We start from the raw sequence: 13557 nt of genomic DNA, 5'->3' as shown, positions 1-13557 counted from the left end.
CTGTTACTTTGACGAACGTTTTCTATAGTAATTTCATAAAAGCAATAAACCTCATTTTCTAGGGCTTTCTAGAGCGTAATAAAACCACTTGGGATGTTGGAAGAACACTCGAAAAGCTTGTAAATCACTCGCCTGACGGCTCGTGATTTACAAGCTTTTCTCGTCTTCTCCCAACATCCCGCGTGGTTTTATTACGCTCGTTATAAGCCCTATTCAACAGTCAACTTAAAACCGTTCAGAGGCCGGATATCAAGCCTACTAGCCCTCACGAACATGCCTGTCCTTTATTCCTTACCTCCTCCTATTCAAGACATAGGATATGGCGTTCAATTCGTTTCCCAAAATAACATCGCGTCAAAAACATTTGTATGCTTTGTAGACGGAAATGGAGTGTTATGCTATGGATTCGCCTACAAGAATGGCAGTAATCTTCGCGTCGTAAGCTGGGAGGATGAACAAAGGCATAACAGAACCATCCCTTCCGGGCAGACCATTATTGGATTCCCCGAACGAGTTACTAAGAAAGGATTCGGAAACAAGAACTTCAATGAAGCAGATTTCAACTTTCCGTCGTTCAACCCCATCGCTCAACAACATCTACAGCAGGAGCTGATGGCTTACAACAACAACCAGAAAATCGAAGATGATAATTTTGTCAAACAAATGGCTGGTCTAAATATTTCTCCGCTGTAACTAGGTCCAAGTCAACTGATTCTCCAACAAGTACTTTTTGAAAGGTGATGTAGTTTGCAATAGTAGTGTCTTTACATCCCGGGCTTTACATTAGTCCGCCATATTGACTTATTTTCTCAATCAGTCCTGAAGAAGGCCAGTTAAACTTGCCGAAACATCGATTTTAAAATGAATTTTAACCTAGAAAGAACCCAGCAGAACATAGAGCAACCTTTTTTTTTAGCTTATAAGTTGCGAAGAACACTGGATGTGCTGCGAATGACTTTGAGTCCTAAAGCGCAATGGATGACTTTGTTACGAGATCTCTCGTGCGTTCTCGAACGCATTTCAGCCATTTTTGTATATGATTCCTTAGTCAGCATTGTTTAATGCGGAAAATTAAACAACCCTCTCTAAAAGCCGATGATAGCCCTGTTTCGACTCTGTTAACTTAAACATAGATAGAGCTTTCCTGTTTTATACTTGCACAATATAAGTTCATTATTTTTTTATGCAGGTGTTCAACTTAGACTTTGTACTTGTACAACTGCACTACTTTTATTGAACAACTCCGGCTGTAGAGATGAAGTACAACTCTCTTCTCAAGAAAAGATCGCGTCAAAAAGACGGAGTTCACTTTGGATTCGGCTACAGCAATGGCAGTCATCTTTGTGGATCTTTGTGTGATGGGATTAAGACAGAACAAATAACAAAACTTCCCCTAACATAGGAGTTTCCACGGAGAGGTCACTCGAAAAGCATTCCGCATTTCTAGCATTTCAACTTTCAGTAACTCTACGGATGTGCTCAAAAATCACCTAAAGGATGAACTGATCTAGCTTCAAATCCAAGCTCAAATTGTACCTAAATGTTTAGTTAACGATCTTTGTTTTGATATTTCTTGCATTATTTTAGGGAGTTTTTACATAGGGCTGACCTCATAACTTCCTGTTCAAGATGCTCTTTTTTATCTTTTGTTTTATTCATATATATATATATATATATTCCTGTAACACTTGCAGCTTGAATAAAGTATGTATGTTTGTATGTATCAAAGATTAGTGAGTTGCGTTCGATGCCTTCATATATTGCATCTGGGCTAAAACTCTGCACCATATATCTTGTGTAGAGTCGCATATTAATTAGAAATGCTACTGACGCGTGCATGAGCAATGTTTAAAAAAAATGAAGCTTGTGATTGGTTCATCACATAACAGGTAATTTAACACCTGCTTGGATTTAATTAAAAATTCTCAAATCATGCTAATTTTTCTTTCTCGCGATGTTTACTTTTAAAGTGCGTGACCCAAGAACATCCTTTCGCATTTAAATGATTTTGGCGATTCTTTCTCAACATTTCATAAAAAAATCAATGTACAGCTGGGCATAACCTAAGATGGACCAATTTAAGGCTGGTTACGCTCATTCATGCTCGAGTGCGTGCCGTAGGGCACGCAATCAATGAATGAGAGTATTATGATGAAGTAGATGTAGACGGAAATTGTTACACGTAGACGGAAGTTAACTTTTGAGTCGTAGACGGAAGTTGCTGCGAACGGAAGTAATTTCGCGTGCTACCTCTCTCCCCTTAGTAAAACCCCAAATGACGTCGATTAAGCGGAGATGCACAGTCATGTGAAAAGAAATGAAATGTTTGTGTAGCCTAGATTAACATGATAGGTCTAATAAATAGATTAACATCAAAACACAATTGCTGAGGTTCTAAAAATTGCAACATGGATCGATAAGCCGAAAGGTTTTCACGCCGAGGGGACCCTAAACGGAAGTCCAGTCGTCTGCGTGGACAAAACTGGTGGGCCGTGAACGGAAGTTGCCACAATCGGAAGTTATTTCACATGCTATTCCTCCCTCTTTGGCAAAAGCCAAAATTTAATTGATTAAGCTGAGAAAAAAACAAAATCTTGGAAGTTTTTTTTGGGATGTTTTTCTTTTTAAACGCGCTTTAATAAGGAGAGTTTGTTTTGGCTCGTGAATACGCAGCTGATGTTGACCCGCACGCATTTCTGTACGTGTACGATGAATAGAATTCTTTCTACGAACCAAAAATAAAGCTACGTCAACTCTCCGTGTAGCACTGCACGTCACGCACGCGTCGCTATTACGGAAATTTATCACATATATATTTTTTGTTTTTTTTTTCTTTCTTTTCTACGACCGTTCAAAATGTCCTCGACCCTCACCCCAATCTTTCTACGTTCAAAAGAAAGTGTAAAGAGCGATCGAAAAAAAGACACAGTTCAGCTGAATGTTTTTTTTTGTACGTTTGAAGCGGAGTTTGTTTTGGTTCGTGACGGTACGAAGCTGAAGTTCAGACCCACGCGCATTTTTGTACGTGTACCATGAACTAAAAATAAAGCTACGTCATTCCCTCTGTGATGATGCACGATCTGCGCACGTCGCTATTGCGAAAATGTATCAAAATATAGATATAGACAAAATGCCAAAAGGAGCAAAGTGAGTACATTTTCTTTATTTTAAAGGTAAAATTTTAAAGCGTTGTTTTTATCTCCATACAATTTCTTTGGAGCACTTAAATTCTAAACCACCTACTAGTGTAACACAACATCGCGTACCTCAGGTAGTCACGTTCCACTTGGCCTCGTGTTCTTACTTTGTTTGACTTTCCCAAGAAAATCACCTAAACACCATTTCTTTTACTCTTCATTCGCTTTTTTGAATTATTTCTTGGCAATGATCTAGCTGCTTCAGTGCTAACTTAATCAACTATAGGTAATATAATGAAAGCTGAAATGGTAAATGTCTTTTTTACAGTCACCCACATTCTATGAAGGATGTTACACTCTGGGGGTGATTCTAGTGAAGAAGAATGAACCCTGATTTTTATGATCATGCAAAACGACCAGATCATCTACCAGGAAAGGGAAAAAAGAATTATGGGACTAGGTCAGGGTAGTGAAAGAGGTAGCAGTGCTCCTCTCATAGCCCCTTAGTTCATCTCCACAGGCACCCCACCTGCTGCTAAACGTTTTCATACAGCAGAGACTCTTCTCGCCAATCTTCATCATTACTGAGTTGCAGACATTCATTTATATGATGGCTGAAGGTATCTTAAGTAAGATCAAAGACGCCTTGAAACCCAAAAGATGAGATATTAGCACTATTCGTGGTCTCACCATCATTTTTGCCCAACTGTTTAATTTTAGGGTTTGTGTATCAGGCTATGTCCATCTAAATAAAACTAATAAAATTAAAACTAATCCGAGAAGGCTTTGGCCATCCAATCATTTACCTTTTAAAGATTTTCTTCAATGATTAACAATTGGCTATTCCGGCCAACTTGGCCCCCTGCTATTTCGAACTGTTACTTGTCTCCCTTTAGCACGGCAAACATTCAGTTTATTAAACACAAGAAAACATGAATGAGCTGGCTCAATAGCCCTTTGATGTTCACTAGCGATGGAGTCGGGATCGGAGTCTTTATCAGAAGCGCAAAGCGTTACGATCTACTCCCGGTAAAAGTCAATCAACGCCGAATCGTAAGCAAAGTTCCTGATTCCGCTTATGACTTCGTCACTTATGATCCAGTTAAAATAACTTGTCTGAGTTGCAAGCAGAAAGGAAGTATTCGGGGGCCTGAGAACTAGCATTGTGATTAGTCTATTTACCACTCAATCATGAGCGAAATCGGAAAAGAAGGAAATCTTCTGATTCTTCCGACTCCGATTCCGCCAAACTTATGATTCCACTTACGACTCTGACTTTTAATTTTCACTAGGTAGTAAGCGCTCTTACGACTACGATCACGACTTTAAGAGGTGGACTCGGACTTTAAACTGGATGCAGACTTTTTCTTATGTCACTGAATTTTCTCAATAGATTCATTTCCCTTCACCTAAGGTAACACTATTATTTCCAGGTGACTGAGTGATTATTTGCATCAAACACTAGATGTATTCTCGTCGAGGAGTCAAAACAGTGTATATTATAATCGTTATGTGATTGTTCTGTATTCCTTACGATCCAGAAACAAGCTTTTTAATTAAAAACTCTACACTTAAAAATTAATTTACAATAGCTACAGTTTAACTTTAATGCAAACATTTATAATTAATTACCTAGACCTATCAAAAATTGTTGTGCAATTCAACTTTTTACAGTTTACCTCTTAAATTAAAAATCTTTGGTTCAATATGAGGAGCTGTTTATGTTGTTGTTAATCGTGCGTTTCCCCTCCCGCTTCCCCACTCCCCACGGGCGTCGGGATTAGAAGCTGAACTGGTGGAACTTTGACTACTCCATGTGATTACGATGCGTACAAAATTGATGAGCCATATTACCGAAGAGTCATAAGATTGTTATATTCTTTATAACCCTTGTTGTGATTGGTTAGCATTGAGAAAGCTTTATAAAATAATGGATATGTAACGCAAGCTGTGATTGGTTACCCAATGGTTTGCATAAGGCATAATAAATTACGGTTTTAAAAAAAGCTTTCTTTAATTGGTTACACACTTCTATTAACGCGCTGAACTCGTTTTTCTGCATAATGAGAAAACACAGTTACTCGCGCGAGTGACAATTTTAGTGTTTATCTTCACTGCGTAACGGATGCGCACATGTGTTGGTCGGTCGTGATCCGTCCAGCAAATTCACGACCGTGTTGACATAACGATACGCGCGCCTTTTTGCCCAATCAGATTCCGCGTTTCTACGTTACGCTATAAATTGAAACCAAATAAGGAATATGAAAGGCTACATAACTACGTACTAGGGAATTGATTGTTAGATTCAATAAACTATAATATTAACGCTAATACCACTAGTTATTTCTGAAATATTTGTCACTCGGTTACCTTAGAAAACATTTTTTTTTTGCCAAACAATTACACTTCACTTATTAATTGTGAAGATAAACAGCGCCAAAACAACATGGTGGGTGTAAGAACATCATTGATTGTTGAATTATATCAATTAAAACAACAGCGTGTATAGAGCTGTTTTGTACTCAATCGAAAAGTAATTCGCATTTGCTTTGGTTCTTCATTACTACACTAAGTGATTGGCTTAAAAACTCGTCCATTTCTTATCTAGTCTTAAACCAATCGTGACTACTTGCGCATGTTTTCCCGCCCTTCACGCCGGCTACGTGTATTAACTTCGAATTTTGATTGGCTTACTGGATTATCTCTGTCCTTTGTGATTGGTCGCTCTTGGGGGCGGGGAGAGAGAGACCCTGGGAACCAGGTTGTGATTACTTTGGTTTTGGCTTTATGACACGCAATTAATAACAGCTCTAGTATAGGGGGGGGGGGAAAAAAAAGAGGAAAATAAAAAGGCCAACGGGGGAAACGGGAGGGCTAAACCGGAATTTTACTATTTCAGCATAGCCTAATGGCTGACTCGACTATCAAAAATCTCCTAACCTGACTCGCTCAGTGTTTCGTGATTTATTGCAAAAAATATCATGTAAAATACCGTCGATAGACCATTTTTTGTGTTTTAAAACACAAAAACTAGATTACTCAGCCACTGGATTGCATTGGTTATACTGAAACTGCTCACTGTCGGATTCTATGGACTTTGATAATTGGGTTGATGCTGATACAAATCTCGAGCTTGCAGCCTTAATGCCAATTACAATATATTCACTGCTCTATTTCTTTCAATTCTTTCAATGTTTAACAACGTTTCAATTAAGTAAACTGGATAATTACATGAAAATGGTGAAAGTTTAATTGAGGCCTTACACTACGGTAAAATGATATTAAAATCGTTAAAAAAAATCCAAGCTTTTGCCGATCTACGGCTAAAAATAGCTTATGTTAAAAAAAAATCAAGATAAAATTAAGGAGTAAAAACTAATCAGCAGGCTTCTATTTTTTGCCAGGGTAAAGCTAAGCTGAAAACATACAGCTGGTCTCCTTTCGAAATTATGTCTTGTTTAAAACTGTAGGCATTATTCATCGCAAAGACAAGGGACGTACTCAATCAAAGTTATCAAAAATGAAAGCTTCAAAACTTCAACTGATCGCTTTACGCTACAGCAGCATCTACAACATTCGCATTTTCTTCCAAAAGTGGTTTGTAATTTTTCCCGTGAATGGCCTTCACAGTAAGCTCGGGGTCCAGTGTCTCGATGTGCTTACTCAGTATAGGGTGAGCACCATCTATATGTAATTGTAAAAGGGGGATCGATTCTTCAGGATCTCCTCGACTGTGCATGCTGAATCTCTTTTCTTTTTCTTTCTTTTCTGCGGCAGGAATCACCTTTGGTTCCTCGGTCTTAATCATTTTCAGCGCAATAGCGTTGTCGTTTTCAGCAACTGAAAAAAAAAACACAAATGTCATATTAAAGTGTGCAAACTATTGGTAACTTCAAGTGATATATCGCGTGAATTATCAAAAACTAGCAGTGGTATATTGCAATTCCTTAGTTTTGATTGGTTAAAAGGCATGCACTGAATGGTATATGAGCTCATATACCATTGACCACAAATATGGTAGCCGATACGCGTCAACGAAAACAGCTGGGGTGCTGAAATATTGCAATTTTTGGCCGTTTTTAATAAAACAATTATTCCACTCGCGTTTGTTGAATATAAGATCGTTATAGCCAACTCGGCGCTGCGTTCCTCGTTGGCTATCTACCATCTTATATTGAAGGCGTTTTTTTTTTTTTTTTCCCCAAAATTAAACCCAAAAAAAAAATTTTTAAAAAAAAAAAACCATTTCAGTTTCTCCCTTCACTAAGTCTAATTGTACATTTTACTTCATTTGACCAATGAGATCGTGTCAGGTTCTACATAACAAAACATTTCGTCTTTATAAGTGCTAACAAACCAGTTTACCAGCAAAGGACGTTATTATTATGACAGTTTTACCTGGACGTTTTCGCTTCCTTAGATTCTTTTGTCTGCAAGACAAAAAAGACGGAAAATTATATCGTGACTCCATTACTGCTTCCTTCAAGAATTCGCTCAATAAAAATATTGATGATAACGAAAAAGCTTATAATAATGATGATGAGCGTCTTCCTCATTTAACTTTAAACTAGAAATTGAAGTCATTCAGCAGTTTTCCAGGTCGACTGACAAAGGTTCTTTTCCACCGGGGTCTAGGGCACTGTGGAGAACTAGGGCATAAGGGATCAGGGGCAGGCGTTCAGGTCTCTATTGTACTCAAGGCCAGCTATGGTCTTAAAAAAATAACTATATGCTACTGGAATTACTGCTCTAAAGCTTCAAGGGCTCGTTTCTACTTCCCCCACAGCTTGGAATTTTGTTACAGTTTTACAAATTTTCTTTGATTATTGTTTTCGTTTCAGCGCAAATTCAAACCACACTTACCTCATTTCGCGGTTGCTTTTAACAATAAAGAATGCTACGAAAGCCACAATCCCAGCAAGCATGGAACAAACCACGATTATAGAAATCTGCCAGCCCTCATCACGTACTTCTTTGGTGTAAGCGTTCACCACAGGAGGTTCATGTGGATATCCCATAGTGGCATGCGGGCCGGGATGTACCCCGTGACCGCCATGAGTTGTATTCGTGGTATTTTTGTTTCCATGGTGAGTGGGCTCGCTAGGGTGAATGGGCTCACTATGGTGAGTAGGCTTGTTTCCTATTGTCGTCATTGGCTTGGGATGTGACGTTGTCATGGCAACTGGCTTCTCTGTTGAGGTGTTAATTTCTGATGATGTTGTCTTTTCTTCAGGGGATTGAGTGGTGGCAGGGGTTTTAGCTTTTGTTGTCGTCTTTTCTTCAACCAAAGGCGCCATTTTTGTTGTAGATGGTTTCCTTTTATCCGTTGGAGCAGCCGTGGGTGACGTCAGAGCTTCCATGGTCATAGGATGAGATGACGTAATCAAATCTGCAAGTTGAGATGAAGACAAAGTTAGAGTTGATTTCACGATTTTCACCTTTTTCGAGGGTGTAGGTTTCAGTGTTTGAGATGACGTCAAATCCATAATTGATTTAGATGACGTCAGCACATTAGCTATCAGAGATGACGTCATGGTGTTTTCAACCGAAGAAGTCCGGTACAAGGATAACTTTATTTCCCTTGTGACTTGTGGTGACGACATGGCTGCTACAGTTTGCGACGATGAACTGGTTGGAGATGACGTCGTGGTTTTCTTTGGCTGTAATGACGTCATATCTTCCAAGTGTTGTGATGAATATTCGGACCCAGTTGAAGTTTTGACTGGTGAAAAATTGAGGGCTTCTAATGACGTCAGTAACTGTGACGATGTCAGCGTTTTCGAAGGTTGAGGTGTGGCCACTTCTTCGATGTATTGCGTTGATTGTTCTTCATTAGCGAGTGAAAAAGAAGTTATATCTGATGTAGACTCAAAAGCTTCAGATGATGGGTGAAGTGACGACAATTCGTTCAATCCCAGTGACGAAGGTTCCACTTTAATAGCAGCTTGCACTGTTGTTAAAGGAATCTCTCCTTCCTCCACATGTGGTGACGTCACGATTAAAGACGAAGCCGCAGTTCGGGATGACGTCATTTCTTTCTGGGCTTCAGAATATTCTGTTTCCTTCGAGATTGCTGGTTCTTCCACTTGAGATGAAGTTCCTTGTTCTTTAAGGACAGGAGATGGCTCGATTAACAAAACTTTGGATGGTGTCATTTCCTCTCCTAATAGGGATGTTATCGTTTCCCTAATTTGACGAAGACAAAGTTTGTTTTGTTGGAGATGAAGTGGCAGCAGACGTTGTTTCTTGATTACTGAGGGTAGGAGATGCCTCCATTTCCAAAGTCTGTGGCGACCTCGGTACATCTTCAGTTGACGATGACGTTGAAGAAGTCGTCTCGTCTTTACGTGTCTCCAACGGTTGGGCTTCCCCAGTGGGTTTCGATGACGTCATTAACTCTACGATGGGTGATGACGTAACAAACGGATGTGGCGTCGTAATCGGCGTTGTTGAGCTCTTTTCATTTGGCAAGGGCTCGACTTGTAGTGTTTCGGAATAGCCAATATTTGAACCTGTTCTTTCAACGCCTGCAGGACTAGCGTCGATTTCATGTACTTGAATTGTTGTTGGTATTGTTGTCGCTGTTGTTGTTTTCGAAGCTTGGGTGCTTGAAGTGAATTTCAGTGTTTTTGTTACACTGCTTAATACTATCGAGACTTCTTCTGCAGTAAGAGCATTTTCTGTGCTTATTATGGGCTTTGGTTGGGAAGCTGGTGGCTTTGTGCCAAGCAATGGTGGAACCGTCGGTTCACCACCTAAAATGATGACAAAAGCTAATATTTAAAATGAAAAAGCGGCCGCTCTCGCAAAAACGGTTTTTCGGTATCGTACTGCCGGTCAACTAAAGGAAAATACTTTTATTAAAAGTCAAAGAAGTCAGTTTTTTTTTCATCTAAAACATGGCTTTGCATATTTTTCAATCTTTTACTCCTGTTCTGTCTTTGTTTGCTATTGTGTCGGTAGTCCTAGTATTGCAGGACACTTTCAATCAATAAAAGCCCCAAAAGTAACATTAACAAACATTGCAAATGCAACACCATATTAAACTTTTTAAGAATCCCAGGTGGTAGAATCGAAGGCTGACAAGATAGCTATTTCAAAGAGCGGCCAAAGAGTTGAACTCGCTATTGTTGAGAAAAATCCCAGATAGTAGTAGGATAAAAGATTTGAACCAGGGTCGTCCAGTTTTCTAAACCACTTGGCTGTTTGTATTGTTTAATTGATGAAAACAACAATATGTGTGCGTTCAAGTGGTTTCTGTCTGTTCTGGTCATGTGACTAAACATGCAGATGAGGTTATGATTAGGAAAATATTTAAAGGAGCACGTAATAGCACAATAGCATTTGACAAGACACATTATTAAAGTTAAAGTTAACGTTTGAAAATCTAAGATATGATGGGTAGACATCTCCATTTCTTATAAAAACTGCCATATAACTAAGGTAAACCACTAAAGATACAGAACTAAGACAACGGAACATCTGACCTCATATTCGTTATATCGGGGTTTGCACTTGCACTGTACATATTTGTTTTCCAAGTTAAAAGCGGGTTGGATTAGTACAAGACTACGAGTTGTAATATTCTTAATGTTCAGAAAGAAAGATTTCAAGATTTTCAATTGCCTGATGTTTTATCGATCAATTCAAGCAATAACGGCAGCTTAAAAATATCGAATCAAGTAGCTGTTTAGACTGGTCAGTAAATCATGCAACTTGCCTCGTAATTTCGTTTGCTTGCAACTGGCAGTTTACGAGATGTCACTTAAATAGTGCGACACTCCCAGGCAGCACACACAAAAAAAATTTAAAATCGTTACAGCGTTGCCACAGTCGTTGTGAAAAGTTGAACTTGATTCTGCTTCATGCAACAGTTATTTTAAAAATTCCTTTTGCAACTTGTCAGGGGCACCCATCGAGAATATAGTTCAAAACCACTTAAAGATAGCACCGTTGAACGTATTTTAGTATTTAAACGTTAGATATATGCATATTTTTATCCCCTAAAATTTTTTTATCTGTTCGGATTTCCTAGCTGAAAGTCTAGTGATCCGAAAGTTATAGGGATCAAAACTTACCTATTCGAAAATTCCAGCCAGAGAAAGGCTCTAGGTGACCTTTTTAGAGTAAAAAATCCGTTAAAAATGAACAATTATACCATTTTTTAGAATTCGAAAATCCAGGCAAAGGAAAGGCAGGCAAGCAAAAAAATTTACAATGAATGTTCCGAAAATTCTAGATCTCAAATTGTCTTCCAAACAGATATTTTAACGAAATATTCCGTTGGTTGCCCCTGACTTGTGTCACAATACAACTTCTGTTGCGGGGCAAGTTGCGAAATATTAACTACTAGGTAATGAACGTTTATTCGTTTGTCTCACGATAGAATCGCTTTGAGATGTTGATCGCGACGTTTCGACTGCAATACTGCTAGTCTTCATCAGGCGATGAGGTCGATTGTTTACGCGTCGCTATTTATGCACGTTGGTTCGCTGTGATTGGTGCATTTCGATCCTCATTATTATTCCGACTAACAGATGGTGTTCCCTCATAGGTCCGCTTTGTAGTTGAACGGCTGTTATGCTTTCTGATCGTAGGTATCCATGCTTCAGGAATTTCAATTCCGCTATCTATTGATGTTATTAGAATGAAGTCTTATTTGGATAGCCTCTTTGACCCTGCGTGTGTATCGGTGAGGGTCACGATCGATAAACTTGACTTGATTCCATAAAGGAATATGCCCGTTTCGTTTGCGTGCTCCGAAACTGCGGAGTTTTGTGTAGGCCGCACTTGGTTTTTTGGGATTTTGCCAATGTTCAATGACGTCACCGATTTTAAGTACTGAACGACTTTAGCAGAATTCAAAACGATCGGGGCAACTTCGACAAGAAGATAAATTATTACTAACACCGTCATTATGACAGAAATATAGAAAATGTACACGATATATATACGATCACCTCAATTGGGAAAAGTGTTTTGTACAGCACTCCATCGACGCGGATGTTAAATCATAAGAAAGTAAAAGTTTGTTGCGATACGGTGTGAAAAACAAACATAAAACCGGCTGGTTTTACATGGCTAGTTTAACTTTGCCACTTTTCCAGTGATGCATATAAATAAGAAAAAAATGTAATTGCTATACATGAATATTGTTCCCTTCTATTTGATGGATTCTTCCGAAGAATAAGCTATATTACTTTTAATGAGCTTGGAAAAATGTGTACAGCTTATTGCTTTTTTTCGTATGTTTGTTCTAAACAAAAAAATCAGTATGCTCTGCATAGAACCTTTTTAAGGCTTAAATTGTCTTATCTAGTTTAAGTTGAAAATTGCGGTTGTTTTACCGGTCTTTAAACATGAATAAATGTACAACAATAGTCGACTTTGTACTTTAAAAAATGCACTTCATGAGCTGATATTGTTGTATGTGTTAATATAATAGGAACTTTGGAATAAAGCTCTTATCTAAGTCCTTCAACCAATATAGGGAAATTAGCATTACAAAGTAGTTTGAATAAAAAACGTCATGCAAAGTTGGTCAATTTAATTTTTGACACAAAACCGAGCTTGAGCATTGAATAAACCTAATAAACTTTACTGTAATTAATTAAAAACTGTCATTACATTCTACATATACCAACTCAGTTATTGAGTTTTTCCGTTTTTCGCTTTTATTGATTGTAAGCTTGTTTGCTAACTATACAATCGAAGTTCAACCTTCTGTTGGCTCAATTACGCCAATTTGTACAAAAGACTAAATTAGGCAAACTAAGAAGAACAAATTAAAAACGCTCAGCATGTGATACGTATCTGTGAACTTGCATGTAAATTTTGCAGTACATTTTTCAACTCACCTTCTGGGCTAGAGGTTGGCGAAGTTTCATTCTGGCAGCTAACTGTTATTACTTGGATTAAAATCAAAATGAGCAGGCAGCTAACTTTGGAGCTTTTTGACCTCATGATCCAATGTTTAGATTTAGCACTGAGGTGTTTCCAACCAGCAGTCTGTGGCCTTCCCAGGCAATTCGTCCCTCTAGCGGCTGCAAAGGCGCTGGTGTGATGTGATATGAGAAAGCAGCGAATAAGTTATATTTTCCGTGATGAGTGTTAAGGCCTATCAACGTGATCGGCGCACTTTTACGCAGTTTGACGCGACAGAATCACTCAGAAATTAAATATCAGCAGTTTTATTGAAAACTTCACTTGACATTTCGTTTCGTGAAGTTCATGTTTGGTCAACGTTTATATTCCTAACCGCGACGTTTACGAAGAAAAAAAAAATTCACTTAGTGACCACAAAATTACCTCATGTAATCGGATTTGGTTAAGCCAGGGAAATTTTTTATCTAATAAATTTAATTTTTTAACTTCAAGATTTCAACAGTATATTGGAAACGTATTCGACCTTGTTTATGAG

At 38.4% G+C, this 13557-nt stretch overlaps 2 protein-coding genes across 2 annotated transcripts; one reads left to right on the top strand and one right to left on the bottom strand.

Annotated features, from left to right (window-relative positions):
- The first annotated feature begins 216 nt into the window (after positions 1 to 216).
- On the top strand, positions 217 to 1508 carry LOC144628939 (uncharacterized). The gene is made up of 2 exons (XM_078487061.1): positions 217 to 737; positions 1190 to 1508. Exon 1 carries the CDS (start codon positions 274 to 276, stop codon positions 691 to 693), a length of 420 nt encoding a protein of 139 aa, XP_078343187.1. The 5' UTR covers positions 217 to 273; the 3' UTR covers positions 694 to 737; positions 1190 to 1508.
- A 4547-nt stretch (positions 1509 to 6055) lies between these two features.
- On the bottom strand, positions 6056 to 13240 carry LOC144667403 (uncharacterized). The gene is made up of 4 exons (XM_078528799.1): positions 12995 to 13240; positions 8001 to 8526; positions 7536 to 7567; positions 6056 to 6977 (listed from the first exon to the last, which is right to left on the bottom strand). Exons 1-4 carry the CDS (start codon positions 13098 to 13100, stop codon positions 6688 to 6690), a joined length of 954 nt encoding a protein of 317 aa, XP_078384925.1. The 5' UTR covers positions 13101 to 13240; the 3' UTR covers positions 6056 to 6687.
- Between the last annotated feature and the right edge of the window lie 317 nt (positions 13241 to 13557).

The sequence above is a fragment of the Oculina patagonica genome, chromosome 10, assembly GCF_052425735.1.
Source record: "Oculina patagonica isolate OP01 chromosome 10, crgOcupat, whole genome shotgun sequence".
Taxonomy (NCBI): Eukaryota; Metazoa; Cnidaria; class Anthozoa; order Scleractinia; family Oculinidae; genus Oculina; species Oculina patagonica.
This window is presented reverse-complemented; position numbering and strand designations above follow the sequence as displayed.

What these genes read in the sequence shown, in the direction of transcription:
- LOC144628939 (XM_078487061.1), top strand. Translation starts at nt 274, where the DNA reads ATGCCTGTCCTTTATTCCTTACCTCCTCCTATTCAAGACATAGGATAT.
- LOC144667403 (XM_078528799.1), bottom strand. Translation starts at nt 13,100, where the DNA reads ATGAGGTCAAAAAGCTCCAAAGTTAGCTGCCTGCTCATTTTGATTTTA. An exon ending in GCCAACCTCTAGCCCAGAAG is followed by an intron (nt 8,527 to 12,994) that starts GTGAGTTGAAAA and finishes CTCAACTTGCAG; the next exon opens with ATTTGATTACGTCATCTCAT. An exon ending in AAGGAAGCGAAAACGTCCAG is followed by an intron (nt 6,978 to 7,535) that starts GTAAAACTGTCA and finishes TTTTTTTTTCAG; the next exon opens with TTGCTGAAAACGACAACGCT.